A 17,030-nucleotide genomic window follows, 5' to 3' on the forward strand; every position below is an offset into this window, starting at 1 on the left:
AGTGGGTCAGTGAAGTATGTTTGTTTGTCACACCAATCAGATTTCAGGTACTATCAGAACCAATCAAATTGCAGTTTATAAAGGCGAAGTAATCTGACGAAATTATGTGTCGCAGCGTGTCGCAGTTCGTTTTCGTTGAAAGATTAATTGGTGAGTTGTGAATTATCATGGATTTGAAACGTATTCGTATTTTGCGAATCAAATTGTGAGCTTCGATACAAAGTTCCCAACTTCGACCCGAATTTATTAAATCCTTCTGTAGTTATGTTATCAAAAAGGGCTTTGCTACGCTAAACTGTTGGAAACAAATGTCATAAAAATAAAAAACTTTTATGTTCAGCGAGCTGTAAACATGTTGTCTCGAACAAATTAGTCTTCCCTGTCGCGTCGCGTCGCGTCGGCTTCGATTTAAATCAATTTTACATATTGGTAAACCATCCAGTTTCATCCGGTTTACAAACGCAGAAGACTTGAAATTGAAGACAGTGAAGATTATGCCTCACAGAAATCGTTAAATATGTGTTTTCATACAAAAAAGTTAAAATTTTCAACACCAAATTTCTACATTCATGATATTTATTTATCGGCAAATCACTTGCGTGATCGCTGATGCACTTCAAGCTACTTTCCTTGACAAGTTCTAAAATCTTTGAGTTCAGAAATCGCCATGACTTTCGAGCAACATGTCTTGTTTTTCCTCAACTACCAAACTTGGAAAGTTCAGTCGGGCCGAAGTCGGGAAATTTGTATCGATGTTTGCAATTTGATTCGCAAACTCGCACCGTAATTGGCAACTTCATAACAAAGTTTCCAATTTCCAATTTTATTTATTTATCAACTGTAAAACATTTCGTTCAAACATTTAACATTTAACATTTCATTCAAACATTGAACCGGTACAAGTGACTTTACTGTTAAAAGCAACTACGATCGATAGCAAAAACAGAATAAGAGCGTGCCATTTCGTGACAACTTGATAACTCAACAAGACGCCTAAAGCTTAATGCTTAAAACCGGGCGGTTGATGTTTAACTACTTTATTAGACAAGTACAGCAAAAACTTTTAAATACCATTTAATTTATATTGAGTAACACGCAAGTCTGTGGATTGCTTGTCCATGCTTGGACAAATTCCTGCTTAGGCCTTCAAATTTTTATTTTTCTTCCGAATACTGAATAACCTAGGTATTGAAAACGTTTTGTGTGCAATCTTGAATAAATGAACTCAAACCAGTTAAATGGCAGTACAAATGATCTCCGACCGAAACAAACAAACAATTTCGTTAAAAACTAAGACGTGTTTTTACATGTAAACATTTTTAGAAATGTACCACACCAAAAAATGGGAATAAGAACAAGATAAGAAAGCTTTTCAGCTTTCAAACATGCAAGCTCTTCACGTCAATTTTGGGAAGCAGTCACGCAAACGCAAGTTCTTGATTGCGTGATTCATTGCAGGTCATTTCTCCATCGCCGTTCGGTTCCGACGTACTATTTCAAAAACGAGTGCGAGTGTTTCATCACGATTTCCAAACACGAGAAAACAGATGAAAGCACGAGGCCGCTTCGGCCGAGTGCTTTCATCTGTTTTCGAGTGTTTGGAAATCGTGATGAAACATGATGCACGAGTTTTTGAAATGACTTCTCTAAAGAAACAATACAAAATTATGCAGTGTCGTATTTTTTCCCATTTTTCTTTAAAATGCCTTGTATGTGTGATTTGTTGTATTCAGTCGGCATTCATTGTATTTGTGAGCTTTTGTTTTTAATTATCCAATAGTTTCGCGTTGCACCAAATTTGTATTCTAAAAGCGTTGTGAACTTGAAGGGATTTACATATTGTTTTTGCCATGGCCGAAGGAAGGTTTCGCTCCCCGAAAACAATCGAGGAAGAAGAACTTTGCGTAGAGAGAGCAGTACCGAAGTCTACCAGATATAAAAATAAGTGGGCAATAGGGATTTTTGAGGATTGGCAACGAGTGCGAAGTGTCAATGTTCCAATACTCGAGGTTGGTGGAGTTTTTAAAGAGTATGAATTGCACAAAGTTCAGCCGCTTACGTTAAGCCGCTAAGCCGTTAAGCCGTTAAGTTCAGCCGCTTACGCCGCTTACGCCGCTTAAGTTTCTCAGAATGTGGATATGGATACTATGCCAGTCTGTTTTGGCGACTTTAAGAAATGTACTGTAAACTTTAATTTCAAATGACTTAGGCTTGTCAGTTTGTAATTTGAAATGTTTTTCCTGGTCATTGTTTATTAAAAATTAATGATTCATGTAAAGCTGTGTTTGAGTAATATATGAATATGCAGATTAAGAACAATTTTTTCACTAGTGATGAAAACGTGATGAAACACTAGTGATGAAAACGTGATGAAACACTAGTGATTTTCAACTGGTGTTTCATTGAGTTTCCAACTCATCCACCTGACCCGAATGGGGCGCTCTGGTTGGCTTATAACGTCATGAATTATTAATGAGTTTGAGAATGAAACTCAAAACCCTTGAATGAAAAACAAAAAATATATATTTTATATTCCTCGCTAAAAAGAGCGGAGTAACCAGAAAATTACAGTATTGGCTCCTGCTCGAATAAAACGAGTAACATAAATAATAAAAAAAAAACGAATAAAACGAGTCAAATATCAAGAATAACAGAAAAATTTCTAAACAAAATTACAAAAGAAAATAAAAAGACTAAAAAAGGGCATGCATTAGACCACATGTATTAGATAACAGATGCTGCTTAAAATCTTAACTAAATGTGAAAAAAAAAGATTCAAGATGAGGCGAAGAAACATTTGAATTGCATTAAAAATTTTGAATCCTTAAAAGCAGTGAAAATACTGATGCCGTGATAAAATTTAATTAATTATACGCGCCGAAGGGCAAGTTTTCATTTTTGCCGTCTATAATTTCACACGATGGCTTTACCGATTTACATTCCATTCTAGTTTGAAGAAATTATTATATTATTACTTTGCATTTCCATTTTGTTTTGTGAGTTCTTGAAAAGCGTGCAAGTAAAGTTTTTACATCAAGAACAAAATAAGGTTGTTTGGAAACATTCAATTCGTCTGTGACACACGACTTTGTCGGCCCAACTGTACACGGATGGAAATAGACAAAATGGACACAATTCTTGCTAAATGAAAAGCATCTTCAAAGTAGAGTCTGGAGCCGTTTTTAAATGCAGGAGCTTGCTGCAAAAACATCGACCTCAGCGACCTGTCGAAACAATCACCGGTTTCGGACTCCAGTACTCGCTTGAGTTGAACGCTTGAATAAAAACACAAAAATATATCTTTCACGTTTAACAGAAATCGGGGTATTAGATAAAATTTTAATTGCTCCTGCTGAGTAAATATCAAAAGTGCGGGATCTGAATCCTGGCCAAGAAAGCGGCCGAGTGAACTACTACGACAAATAACGCAAATATGTAAACATCAACATGGTGCCTCAATCTATAAATAGATGCCGTGTTCGTTTCAAAAGCCCAAAAAGGCAACTATTAAATACAAATGTGAAAAAATAAAAAAGAACATGAAAACGTTTTAGATGAATTTTTATTCAAGATGGGGTCAAGAAACATTTTAAAAGGCAAAAAGATTTAGAAAATTTCAAAAACGTGAAATTTTGCATGCCGTGGTAGAATTTAATTACATGTATTAAATTACCCGCGCCAAGATTTCATTTTCATTTTGCAGACCATTTGTTTTACTTGCTGGCTTTGCGGATACCTTCACACATACCATCATAGTTCGTAGAAATACTATACATTACTATTTTGTTGACTGAAGTCTTGGGAAGTGTGTAAGTAAAGCTTTTACATCAAGAACAAAAATAAGATTATTTCGCTGTGCAAACATTCAATCGTCTCTGATACGCGACTTTGCCGGCTCAACTGTACACGGATGAAAATGGACACAATTTTTTCTATTAAATGAAGAGCATCTTCAAAGTATTCCGGCTCAAAAATTCTCTGGCTACCAGCCCTTTTTTTAAAAGCAGTTATGCGTGAAGCTTGCTGCAAAATCATTGCGTGACTGACGTAGCAGTTTTCAAAAAAAAAATAATAATTGCTTGGACGTGTCAAAAAAATCACCGGTTTCGCAAACCAGTACTCAAACGCTTGAATAACACAAAAATATATATTTCACGCTTAAGAGAATTGAGGGTATTAGATAAAATTTAAAATAGGAGAGTGATTTAATAGCTTCTGCCGAGTAAACATCAAGGGTGCGTGATTTGAATCCTGGCAAAGAAAGTGACCGAGCGGGTCTGGAACGATTTACCGACAAGACTACTACTACTACGACGAAAAAATTCCGGGCGATTTATGAACCGGGCCGGCCCAGTCTCCCCGCCCGGTTAATTAGTTCTTGTTTGTTGAATAGAATTTATGTTGTGAATGAACGAAAATCTTTGTTGAACAGTTTTGACAGGAAACAAATACTCCAGGTGTACTGCGCTTTAAAGAACTTTTCCGAAGAGAGTGGTTTTTTTATTTGATTCGTTTATTACTTCGTTTATTATAGTACTTTTCGTTCAATGTCTATATGGAGACGTGGCTTTTTCGAGAAAAACAAGGGTATCGTGTTACGTTCGTTTAAAAAACAAACAAAGGTATCATGTTACAAAAGTGAGAAAAACAACGGTATCATGTTACAGTGTTTGGCAAAAAGCCAAAAGTATTCCGTAACAAACAAAAGTAACCCGTTACGGTTGCTGCAAAGCTAGCAACAAAATAACCACTTTAAACAGAATAAGAACGTGCCATTTTGTGACATTTTGACAATTGATTTAGTTTTGTTTTTTAATTAAATGATGAAAATTTCCCTATTAATTAAAACAGTTCTGATGTATCAAAATGCATGTGAAAATTATTTTGTTTGCAAGCAAACTTTGTGCAAAAAGTGACTCCGTGGGGCGCCATACACAAATAGCTCAACCCATGGCATAAACCATCCCAACAGGACAATCACCCAGTTTCACCCCAAGCCACCCCATAAATTGAAAAAATAACTCCTGCACGCTTAGCGTGCCTATGTTCTGAATAAGCCGGCCGAAGGCCGGTAAGAGAGAAAGAGGAGACAAGGCTTGCAAGTCGGCGGCCGCCAGCAGCAACCTCCTCCACTTCAAACCGGAATAAACGCCAGAATACCGAAAATCTCGCCTGTCTGACAATAGCTGTCGATCGGTGAGTTGTTGCTCTATCTCTTCGCCGAATTTTAGTTTCATCCCTCCAATATTTTCCGAGAATATCCACGCTGAAATCATGCATACAGCTTTCGGTGTTCAACTCAGCGACCAAAAGTTTTCGAATTCCTTGTGATTATTTATTCGTGTTTTAGCGTTAGTTACACAATCCATTGCTTGTGTGACGCTTTTTATAGAACGCCTTCCAGACACGCGTGCGTTGAGATAAGAAAGCTGACATGTCACTTTAAAAATTGTTAATAGAACGTTTGTAAATGTGACAAGTCACGTTTTTTCCACGAGATCGCAAGTGATCACCCACAGCGGAAAGTAATCCCTTGAAAAATTAAAATATTCCCTTGAGAAATTAAAACAGTCCCTTGAGAGTAAACAAGAATGTGGTTCCACATTTTCCCCCACATAACTGCTATTCTCCTTCATTTTGCTTGTAAACAAGCAAAAAAGTCGAAAAAAATGTCCACTGTCTCAGCCAATCAGAATTCAGTAATTTTGCCCTCTATGTTATAAACAAATGACAGCATAGACAGTGCTTGGAATGGATTTTTAAATTCACTTCTTGCAAAACATCGGAAAACTCATGTCTTCCCTGTGTCAAAGACTAGGACTAGTGATTGCGTAACTTTACTTGAGTGGATGTTTTATTTAGGTCTCCCACGTGGGGTATCAGATTATGTAATGCCAATGAGTGTTTTGTAGGACGAACCAATAAAGATATGTGTCAAGGCCGGAAATTCATAATAAGCCCGTCTGCACGTAATGCTTGTATAAGAAGAAAACAGTTAGTGTTTCGAGTTGAGTTCATCTCTTGACCTGTTGAGTTGAGTTGAGTCTTTGATCAGTTACGCCTTTTTGACCTGAGAATTCCGTGATTGTGAAAGTGACCGCGACTTCAAGCCAATAAACGACGTAAACCTGTGAGTATCATTTCTTGCACTGAATTGTTTGCCTTTTTGTGAGATTCGTGGGAAATCCTGCTACCCTGCCTTGCTAGCGTTTCCCACACCTGGCACCTCCGACGGGACCGCCTAACCGATCTAAAACAAGGAAATTTACCGCGATAATGGAAGCTTTAGAAACCAAGCTAGAACAGCTGAAGTTGACAGTGAACAGAAGCGGTTTGATAGTGGAATCAAACAATGAAGCTGCGATAGAGAGGCATCTCTCTGCCATAAAAGCCTTAACAATGGAAGCCAACAAATTAAAACGAACTGTTGAAGAACAAAAAATCGCCGATAAAGTGGACCCAGAAGAACTTAACCAGTGGAATGCAAGTGTTGATGCCAAGATCTTCCCTGCTGACGAGAGCGTCAGGCATCTGAAAACCACCTTAGAGGAATTTCACCAGAAAATGGAGCTGAAGAAACAAGAAAAGGATTTGGAATTCGAGAAGAAGTTGTTCGAAGCAAAATTGAAGTACCAAGCCGAGCTTCAAATAGCAAAAGAACAAGCCGAAGCAGCGCAAATAAAAAACAAGCCTACAGATGAGGGATCAGGCCAAGAGCAAGCAGCAAAGCTACCCAAGCTTCAAACAGCTCGATTCAATGGCACTTATGAAGATTGGCCCAGGTTCTGGAACCAATTCGTGGAAATCATTGACAAAGCGACCATGCCGGGCGTGACGAAGTTTGCCTACTTGAAGTCTTTCCTTGACTCGAAGGTGAAAAAACAGATAGAAGGGCTACCATTTTCACACAAAGGTTACAACAGAGCCAAGTCAATACTGTTGGACAAGTATGGTAAGGATTCAGAGATAATCACAACCTATGCCCAGCAGATTTTTGACCTTCCTATCATACCTAACCAGAATGCATACCGAAATCACGAATTTTCCGATAAATTGACTTTCGCAGTGCAGTCTTTACAGACAATTGGCAAACTAGAACAAGTTAACGGTTATGTTGCGATGACTTTGGACAAGTTGCCAGTGATTAGAGGGGACTTGGTGCGAACAGACCCATCGTGGGAAAACTGGACCTTCGACAAGCTGACAGAAGCGTTGCGCCTTTGGACGCGGAGAAATCCGATCAGTAAACAAGATGATAGAAATCAGCAAGATGACAGGAACCGCCGTGATGACAGGAAGAGAGATAAGCCCCCATTTCGGGTGTTCAACACCCAACACAAGAATGGTGCCCACAAGCCATCTTGCATGTACTGCGACGCGACAGAGCATCGAGCCTTTAACTGCCCTAGCATTGTTGACGTGGCTAAACGACGGTCTATCCTACTTCAGAAGAGATTGTGTTTCAATTGCACCGGCCCCCACAAAGCTGAATATTGTCAGAGCAAGATGGTGTGTCAGAAATGCAGAAAGAAGCATCACACGTCAATTTGTGACAGCGATCAACAGGATCAAAGGTCTGAAGGATTATTTACGGCCCATCAACATGACAAAACAGAAGTGGTGTACCCTGTGGTTTTAGTCTAGACTGTCCACAGCCCTCTATTTTTTTCTTGTTTTTTCGATTGATGAGCGCGCGGTGAGAATGGCGATAGAACTGGACGCCGGCGCAAAATGGAAGAAGCAAGGGGGTGGGGGGCGGGGAGCGAAAAAGATAGAGGGGCTGTAGACATCTTTGGAAATATTGAATTTCCCGTTTCTCCAGAAACGGAAAATTCCCATTGGTTGAAAGGCGGCAAAAGTGTCATCGCCTTGACAACGACTGATCGTGATTGCTTGCAGGCGGCGTCTTGCGGTTTGCTCGAGTTGTCATCATTGTTGACATGCTGTGATTTGAGATAGATTGATTATTGGAACGCTCACTGGAGAAATTTCCAAACGTTTCGTCGCTCAAAGACAAGCAGAAAGAGGCTGTTCGCCACCTTTTTTGTTCGAAGAACGTAAATGGAATTTTTCTGACTGGCTTCGGGAAAAGCCTTATCTACCAGCTGTATGCTACGGCGAAACAACTGCAAGAACATGGGAATATTGGTGTTCTTGTTGTTTCGCCGCTAAAAGGCATCATGAATAATCAAATTGAATCACTTGGCCGGCACAACTTTGCCTCGCCGAAGACGTGTGAGGCGAACGTGACATTCTTTTGAATCGCTCGTCACGATCAACTTGCCTTGATGTAGGAGATTCTTTATAAATTCAACTTTGCTTGCTGCAAGTCTAGCATAGCTTTAGATGCACAAGATGAACACACTCTACTTGAACGAAATTCGTCTTCTTGCAATTCCCAAATCGATCAAGACGTCTGCCAACTTTCGCTGTAAAACACCTTCGCATTTTGGCTCGACAAATGAATTTTCCGTAGAGATGTACGATGTCTTGCCAAAGGTTTCCAAGCGAATCGAGAATAATCACCCGCATATTCTGCAAAAATCGAAGGGAACGCTTGATTTCGGCTTCCTGCCGCTTTTTGCAGGTTTTTGGGGGTTGAAGAAGTCGTCTCAGACGTTGTTGTCACCACTCGTGTAGTTGTTTTGTAAACTGACACTTGTAGTCAATTAAACAAGCACTTTACCGCTCAAATTTAATTGGTCCGATTTAATTGAAAGGTCAAGAGGCGGAGTTGTAAATTACAAGGCGATGACAAGGGGAGGAGTGTAATACTTCTACTTTTATTCAAAGATGTCTACAGCCTCTCTATTTTTCTTTCGCTCGCTCGCCCCCCCCCCCCCCCTGCGTGCTCACGCTTGCTTCGTTTGCCCTTTTGCGCTCGCTTCGTTTCCTTTTTGGCGTTGAAAAATCGAGAGAGAAAAATTGAGAGGCTGTGGACAGTCTAGTTTTAGTCAAGATCAATGGAATTAAAACACGAGCTTTATCAGGTCAACCTGTGGCGGAGAAGACAACACTCGGCTGGACAATCATATCACTAGGGCACGAACATGAAGCCAGTAACACGTTTCTTATCCAGACAACCAGCGTGGACAGCTCTGCCGTTTAGACGTCCTTGGCCTCGCCGACGCCTCAGCAAACGACCAGGATGTGGTCTACTCTGAGTTCAAGGAACAGTTGATACGTCATCCCGACGGATACTATCAAACGGGTCTCCCCTGGAAAGGAAGTCATCCACAGTTGCCCACAAACAAGTCTGGAAGTATTTAAAGACTTCAGCAGCTCGTAAGAAAACTCGATCACACCAATACCTATGACCAGTATGACGCCATTATTTAGGAACAGAAAGAAGAAGGAATTGTCGAACCAGCTCCGGCCGAACCCAAAGGGACTGAATTTTACATAGCCCATAGAGCAGTAGTTCGAAAAAACGCGGAAACTACCAAGTTAAGGATCGTCTATGATGCCTCCGCCAAAGAAAATCCCAGTCAGCCATCTTTAAACGACTGCCTTCACCCAGGACCACGCTTGCAGAACCTATTATGGAACGTTTTAATCAGAGTTCGTTTCTACCCTGTATTGCTAGCAGGAGATCTGCAGAAGGCTTTCTTACAAGTACGAATTAAAGAAGAAGAAAGGGATGCCTTGCAATTTCATTGGAAACCACGTGATCAATCAGCCATCGAAACGTACAGATTCACCAGAGCCCTGTTCGGCCTCACCTCTTCACCCTTTCTGTTGGGTGGAGTTATACAGCAACATCTAGACGCGTGGGAGCAACGAGAACCAGAGTTGGTTGCCCAAGTCAGAAAGAGCCTGTACGTTGACGATTTGATATCTGGTGCATCAACAGTGCCGCAAGCTCAACAGCAAAAGGAAGGATCGACTAAAATCTTTGGTGATGCCAAATTTGTTCTACACAAGTGGAACTCAAATGCACCTGAGCTAGAGAGAGACGGCGACCCTGGTGACAGCGAGGATCTGAGCTTTGCTAAACAACAGTTGGGACCACCAACAACAGTAACGAAAGACTGCCTTGGGACAAGATTGCCGACACGTTAAGCGTTTGTTTCCCACAGCAACCGGTTGAACCAACCAGAAGAGAATCTTGTAGCAGCTGGCCAAAATCTACGACCCCCTGGGGCTGGTATCACCCACAACGCTCTGTAGAAAGCTCATATTCCGAAATATCTGCAAGAGAAAGTTACCCTGGGACGTGGCCATCCCGATACATTTGGATAAGAGGTGGCGGAAGTGGCTTTGTAACCTGCCAGAAACCTTGAGTGTAAAGCGAGCAGATGCACCGTTTAGAGAGCCAATTCAGTCTACCCAACTCCATGCCTTTGGAGATGCAAGCTCACAAGGAGTCTGTGCCGCAGTCTACACAGTTGTTGGCCAAGAGTCAGGGACCACCCAGGGTCTCATCACCTCCAAGTCTCGCCTATCAAAACAGAACCTAACTATACCAAGATTGGAGCTTGTTGTAGGCCACATGGCGGCGAACCTGGCAGTTAACGTTTGAGATGCATTGCAGAATTGTAATCCAGTTATCCACTGCTGGTTGGACAGCACTGTCGCCCTTTACTGGAAAAACGGATGTGGAGAGTATCGCCAGTTCGTTGCAAATCGAGTGCAAAAGATACAACAACACCAAGGAATTGTCTGGCACCATGTTCCCACAGACCAAAACCCTGCTGACCTAGGAAGCAGAGGCGGAAGTGTGATCAGCGCACCACTTTGGATGAACGGGCCACCATAGTTACCCTATCCGGATCAGTGGCCCCCCAATATTGAAATCAAGGCCTCATCCGAGTCTCAAGCAGAAGCCAAGGTGACAAAGGAAATCCTTGCCATAGCCCTACCTGAGAGAGATGTGTTCAGCGAGCTGTTGGAAAAATATAGCCTGTTGAAAACTCTGCGCATTTGCGCATGGATCGCCAGATTCCTCGCCAACTGCAGAAACCCGAAGCCAAGAGGACTAAAGGGACCACTGACCACAGACAAAATAAAGCTCCAGGAAGCCTGGTGGATCAAACTGAGCTCAAGCCAAAGCCACAAGCACGAAGAATTTCTAAGCAGACTTGTAAGCTTCAACTCAATTTGCAGTTAAACAACAGCGGGATACTGGAGTGTAGAGGAAGAATCCTTGGGTTGTACCCTACCTACCTGCCAGATGACAACTTGTTCATCTTCAAGTTTGTACAGCAAGCGCATCTTACGACCATTCACGGGGGAGTTACACTTACCATGACCAAGGTTAGAGAAACCCACTGGGTCCCTCGCCTTAGAAAGTTGACAAAGAAGGTCATCAAAGGTTGTTGGGGTTGCAAGAGATTTCAAGCCCAGGCTTACCAGTCTCCACCGCCAGGATGTCTACCACTCACCAGGACCCAAGGAGTGACACTCTACGAAACTGTCGGAGTCGACTTTGCTGGCCCCATAAAGTATTGTGTTACACAGAAAACAGAGGGTAAGGCCTACCTAGTCCTTTACGCGTGCAGCTTAACAAGGGGAGTGTACCTGGATCTCCTTCCAAGTTTAGAAACAAACAAGTTTTTCATAAGTTTGAAAGGTTTCATAACCAGGCGTGGCCGCCCTCGCGTGATCTACTCAGACAATGGGAAGACGTTTACAGCCGCCGCTGACTGGTTGAGCAAAGTTAGGAAAGATGAAAAATTCCATGACGGCCTTGTACAACTTGATATTGCCTGGAGATTTAACCTCAGCTGCCCCCCATGGTGGGGTGGTCAATTTGAGAGGCTCATAGGCGTGTTCATACATGTCTATGCCCCCACTAATGACACTGATGAAGAGGTGAAAGATCATTTTTTGAGGCCCTATGCGCCAACTTGGCGCCAGGGGACAGGTGAAGGTGATAGGCGTGTTCAAGTCCGCCTTTTGTAAAGCAGTCGGGAACGGCACCTTATCCTGGAGCGAATTGTGCGACGTCGTGCTCGATGTAGAAATTGCCATAAATGGCCGCCCTCTGAGTTAGCTAGAGGAAGATGTTGAAATGCCAGTGCTCACTCCAAGCTCTACGCTGCACCTTCGGCCAACCCAGCTCCCTGAGCAAAGCGCACATCACATACAAGAATCGGATCTGAGAAAGAGAGCTAAGTACCTCCTCCGTTGCAAGGAAGCGATGTGGTCCAGGTGGTCAAAAGAATATGTGCGGAGTCTGAGAGAGCGGCACAGCAAGAGCGGAGGAGAACAGACTCCCCACCCTTTAGTTGGAGACGTTGTTATTATTCAAGACAAGTCTGGAAATCGAAACTCATGGAAACTAGGAATTGTGGATATGTTGATTGTAGGACGTGACGGAATAGTACGTGGGGCCAAGATGCGAGCTGGAAAAGGAGTAATGGAACGAGCCGTACAGCACCTTTGCCCACTGGAATTGTCTGTCGACCGCACACCCAAAGCAACCCTGGATCCAACAACACCAGCTTTCAAGCCAAAACAAGTTGCAGCTGAAACAGCGATCTGCGAATCCAGGAGATTGCACGAGTGGAGCAATCCAGGGACATTTAAAGAACGATAATCAAGGACATTTTAACTTTTTGCTTGTTTATTAATTGAGGAAATTTTAACTATTTGCTTGATTATGGATCGAGGACATTTTACCTTCGCTTGTTTAAGTAATAGCGGACATGATTAACGAAAGTCCAGTCTCGAAAGAGAACATATATTCCTTAGAAAGAAATATATGGGGGGAGTGTGTGTCGAAGACTAGGACAAGTGATTGCGTGACTTAAGAGTGGATGTTTTATTTAGGTCTCTCACGTGGGGTATCAGATTATGTAATGTCAATGAGTGTTTTGTAGGACGAACCGATAAAGATATGTGTCAGAATGTGTCAAGGCCGGAAATTCATAATTAGCCCGTCTGCATGTAATATATGCTTGTATAAGATGAAAACAGTTAGGGCCGATTATTTAAACGAAGTTTAGACTGCGGCTAAGAAAGTCGTGACCTAAATCGGGATTTAGCCTGCAATTCCAATTATTTAAACAACGTTTATCATAAGCCGCGTTTAGACGAAGTTTAACCATTGACTTACAAACAATAGCAAGTTAGACCTGCTCCTGAGTAGGTTTAAACGTCGTTTAACCGTTTATTTTCACTGATTCTAGCACGTTGCACGTCAACTTGTTTCTTGATTTGTATTTTCTTCCTGAACCTCCTTGCTGGTTTAAAGAGATTTTTGATTCCATTTTTTTCATTTCCTTTAAAAACACAAGTGCAATTTCTTGAAAATATTTCCGCACAGCTCTATACTACATTATATATGAAGACCTTTTATAAAAAGAAAACAACAGCAAGACAATGGTGTTCCTTTGGGAGTAGCACGCATGCATGATGTCAAAACAATAGTTTCACTTGTTAGTCGTCGTCTAAACGTAGTCTTCGTGAACTCCGGCTCATCGGCGTTCAAATAATTTGATTTAGACTCCGGTTAGCCATGGTTTATGGAGTCATCGTCTAAACCTCGATTTAGCCTCAAACAACGTCTAACTTAGGCTTCGTTTAAATAATCGGCGCTTAGTGTTTCGAGTTGAGTTCATCTCTTGACCTGTTGAGTTGAGTCTTTGACCAGTTACGCCTTTTTAACCTGACAATTCCGTGATTGTGAAAGTGACCGCGACTTCAAGCCAATAAACGACGTAAACTTGTGAGTATCATTTCTTGCACTGAATTGTTTGCCTTTTTGTGAGATTCGTGGGGAATCCCGCTACCCGGTATTGCTAGCGTTTCCCACACCTGCAGACACTCATTTGTTTTCAGAAGTTTGTCGACTCATGAATAAAATCCTTATTCTTATAAAACTATTGAGTTTGGTCTTGAATCAGAATTCAAAAGATTGGATTGGATATTTGGCCAAGTATGATAATTTGTTATTAAAGAAGTGAGATGCATACAGTGGCAGGGTTGAGGTAAAGGCCATGTCAGTAACAAAAAAAAAACAACAATAATTATGGCTTACATACATGAATACATAAACTATATTTAAATCTTGAATTTAAGTGTAGCTACATAGTTAATATCTTCGAGCTAAATATAAAATTAAAAAATATAAAGTATGTTAATTTACATGTACCGTATTTACCTGTGTATTAGTCGATCGCGTGTATAAGTCAACCCCCTATTTTTGAGGCCATAAAACTATGATTTTTTCATTTCTGGGTAAGAATTTTTTAGGAAAAATAACCTTGTGTTTCTTAGAATTTCCCTTCAGGTAGAGTACTTAATGAAAAAACACAGCAAGTTTCATTGTGAAGTTTATTATCATGCTTACTCGAGCGTTTTAGCAACACATGTTTATGCAGGCATTTTGTCCATTATTTTTTGAAACAGCCTTATAAAATCAAACACACTAATTTCAAACAAACCTTTCTAATTGTGATGAGATAGTAGCGGCTTTAGAAGACAAGCAAAACACCAAGGAACATCAGAAAACTTTGAAACCCACTCGATAGACAAAGTCAAGCTTGCTTGGGGAACTTGGTAACCAAGCTACAAAATCGGTGAGGTACAGGTAACTGATAGGATATTAAATAATTATTTTTAATGTGTTGGAGTGCCGGTAGTAGGCAATACTGCCGATACACCATTAGGTGAAAAAAGGATGACTTATACACGGGTAAATACGGTATATAATTATACTTACTCGATTTAATGTATTTTTCACACTTACTTTCCATCATCATCTCCCTCTCCCCTCTCAAAAACTCGCTTTGCTCCCATCTCATCAAGACGTTTATCCACAAATCTTCCCATTGAATTGTAGTGTTCATATGTCTTGTTTCCAAGACCAAAGACCTATTGGAGTAAAACAGAACAAACAAAAAAGATAAAATTTTACCTTTGCAGCAAAACGTGTCATTCTTTACAAGAATAATAAAAGAATAAAAGAAAATACCTTATTACACTTTATTTTTGTAACACTTTAATTCATGATTTTTCGTGTTTTGGGGAAAATTGCGAAAATTGGATGTTGTAAAAATAAGCACACGCGGAAATTGTGACTATGCATATAGGCTTAAAACCCTTTAATTATCATTATTATCAATACAGGCAGCTGAATTAAAAACCACCCTCTTGAAAACACAGGCCGCAAATGACTCCTAGCGGGCCATTGATACATTAATGGCCCCGCAGCTGATTGGTTCTTGGTTCCTCATCCAATTAATTTTAACCAATCAGGTTAAAAAAGAGAGCAACTTCTTGTTTTCTTGTGAGAAACAAATCATCTTAGCTTAAGCATTGCAGGAATTTTACACCAAAGTCAAATTGGAAAATGTAAGTTTGTAAAGCATTATTATCCATGAATCAACCCATTGTTCATTATTTTCAGAGACACTGCAGCTAGCTCCTTTATACTATGACTACACAATAAGACACATAGGCCTCAGTAGTATCGTGTAAATTTTTTATTGCGAGGAAGTACTTGTGTTATTGAAAATTTTATCTTCATTAATTGTGTTAGCTATCTCCAGGGATGTTATTTGGCCTTGTACATTGTATATTGATAATAATGATAACAAAATGACTGATTTTGAGGATATTGTTTATTTGCTCCAAGCTACTCAAAACGGCATTTGCAACAGGAAAGTATGCCTTTCTTTTCACCACTTTCTATTTTTCTTCCAGCATGCGCACATATCAGGCTTTAGGTTTTTTTAGATGAGTGGTTCGTAGCACAATTAGTGGCATTCTACCTGATGTTTTCTCATATATTTTAAACGAAGTCTGTGTAATAATTATAATTGTAAACTGGCACTACTTTTATCCCCTCTAAATAAAAGTTGAGAATGAATGAATGAATGAGTCAATGTACAGCGCCAGTCAAATGTAAGTTGACTGTCACTCAAAATCTCAAACGACTCAACTCAATCCTCAAATCTTCTCAACTTTAATTTGAGGATCAAGTCTTGGGTCAACAGCTTTGAATTTTGAGTGAAGTGATTTGCTTGTCTACACTTTTCTGAAATTTCTAGTAATTGTGATGTGATGTCACTAAAACAAGAACTAAGGTACAGGTTATAACTAGTTAGACATGTTACTTTTTTTAAAAAGCTCTTTCATGTCACATTTATAGTTATATTATGTTAAGCAATTGCAGATTTTGGTCACTTGTGAAGCTACTTTGTTTCATTCTGTGTTGCATTTACCGAAATATAGCTGCACGTAATTATGAAGTTCATGGTTTGTTTGCTGACAATCTGGCTGTTTGGATGACTATGAATTCAACTTTCGACCCTGGTGGTATTTAACAATGCAATGTATGTTGAGCTGAAAGAATGCTTACAGTATAATTGAGGCAGTCCAGGTCATCTCTGTCATTTTGTAACCATTCATAGAACTCCTGTGCATTATCAGTGGGGTCACCTTCACCATATGTAGCAACTACAAAGATAGTCATTGCATTTTCAACTTCTCCCATGCGAGTAAGTTCTTCCTGTTAAAGCAATAAAATAATGAAAGGCTTATACTTAGACTTGATCAAATTTTTTTCCACATCTACAGTGTAGGCTTGTCAATCAGTTTTTCAACATGTCCTGTTGGAATAAATGGGAATGGCTCACACGCCTCGCTGCCTTGCACTTTGTAATGACCCCTTAAAATTCCTTCCCCTCACAATAGGATTATCATGTTGAAAGTCCAATTTAGTACAAGACTTGATAAAAAGTGCCAAAATTTATTGCCTGTTAAAAACCAGTCTCTCGCAATCCCAAAAATTGGTCCACAATGCATACATTTGCAATTTACAAGCTATGGGGGAACCCAAAAAATTGTTGTTCTTGTGATCTATTTATAACTAAAAAAAACGCTTTTGCAATAAAAGTGCTTGAAGTAGAAAATTTATCCCAATGTACTGTATTGTAAACCTTAGAGACTGAACCTGGCTGAAATCAGATTAAAATACTCACTTCAATTAACGATGACCTTTTGAACTATGGTACAAGGCAATTACTTTGTTCAACTATGAATAAATTAAGAGTGTTTGTTTTTGAAGGGGAAATAAAAAT

The 17,030-nt window shown here is 40.2% G+C and overlaps 2 protein-coding genes across 2 annotated transcripts in view; one reads left to right on the top strand and one right to left on the bottom strand.

The window, feature by feature from the left end:
* The window catches only part of LOC144647372 (NADPH--cytochrome P450 reductase-like), a 73,759-nt gene that overhangs the window by 42,771 nt on the left and 13,958 nt on the right, over positions 1–17,030 (bottom strand). Inside the window, exons 4-5 of the mRNA XM_078507175.1 lie at positions 16,310–16,459; positions 14,696–14,820 (exon numbers count right to left, since the gene is read on the bottom strand). Of these exons, the coding sequence (XP_078363301.1) occupies positions 14,696–14,820; positions 16,310–16,459 (275 nt within the window). The remainder of the gene's footprint in view (positions 1–14,695; positions 14,821–16,309; positions 16,460–17,030) is intronic.
* Positions 5,408–17,030, top strand: part of LOC144647380 (uncharacterized) — a 308,906-nt gene continuing 297,283 nt past the window's right edge. The window contains exon 1 of the mRNA XM_078507185.1: positions 5,408–7,997. Coding sequence (XP_078363311.1) covers positions 6,277–7,644 — 1,368 coding nt within the window. The 5' untranslated portion in view covers positions 5,408–6,276 and the 3' untranslated portion in view covers positions 7,645–7,997. The remainder of the gene's footprint in view (positions 7,998–17,030) is intronic.

The sequence above is a fragment of the Oculina patagonica genome, chromosome 3, assembly GCF_052425735.1.
Source record: "Oculina patagonica isolate OP01 chromosome 3, crgOcupat, whole genome shotgun sequence".
In the NCBI taxonomy this organism is placed as follows: Eukaryota; Metazoa; Cnidaria; class Anthozoa; order Scleractinia; family Oculinidae; genus Oculina; species Oculina patagonica.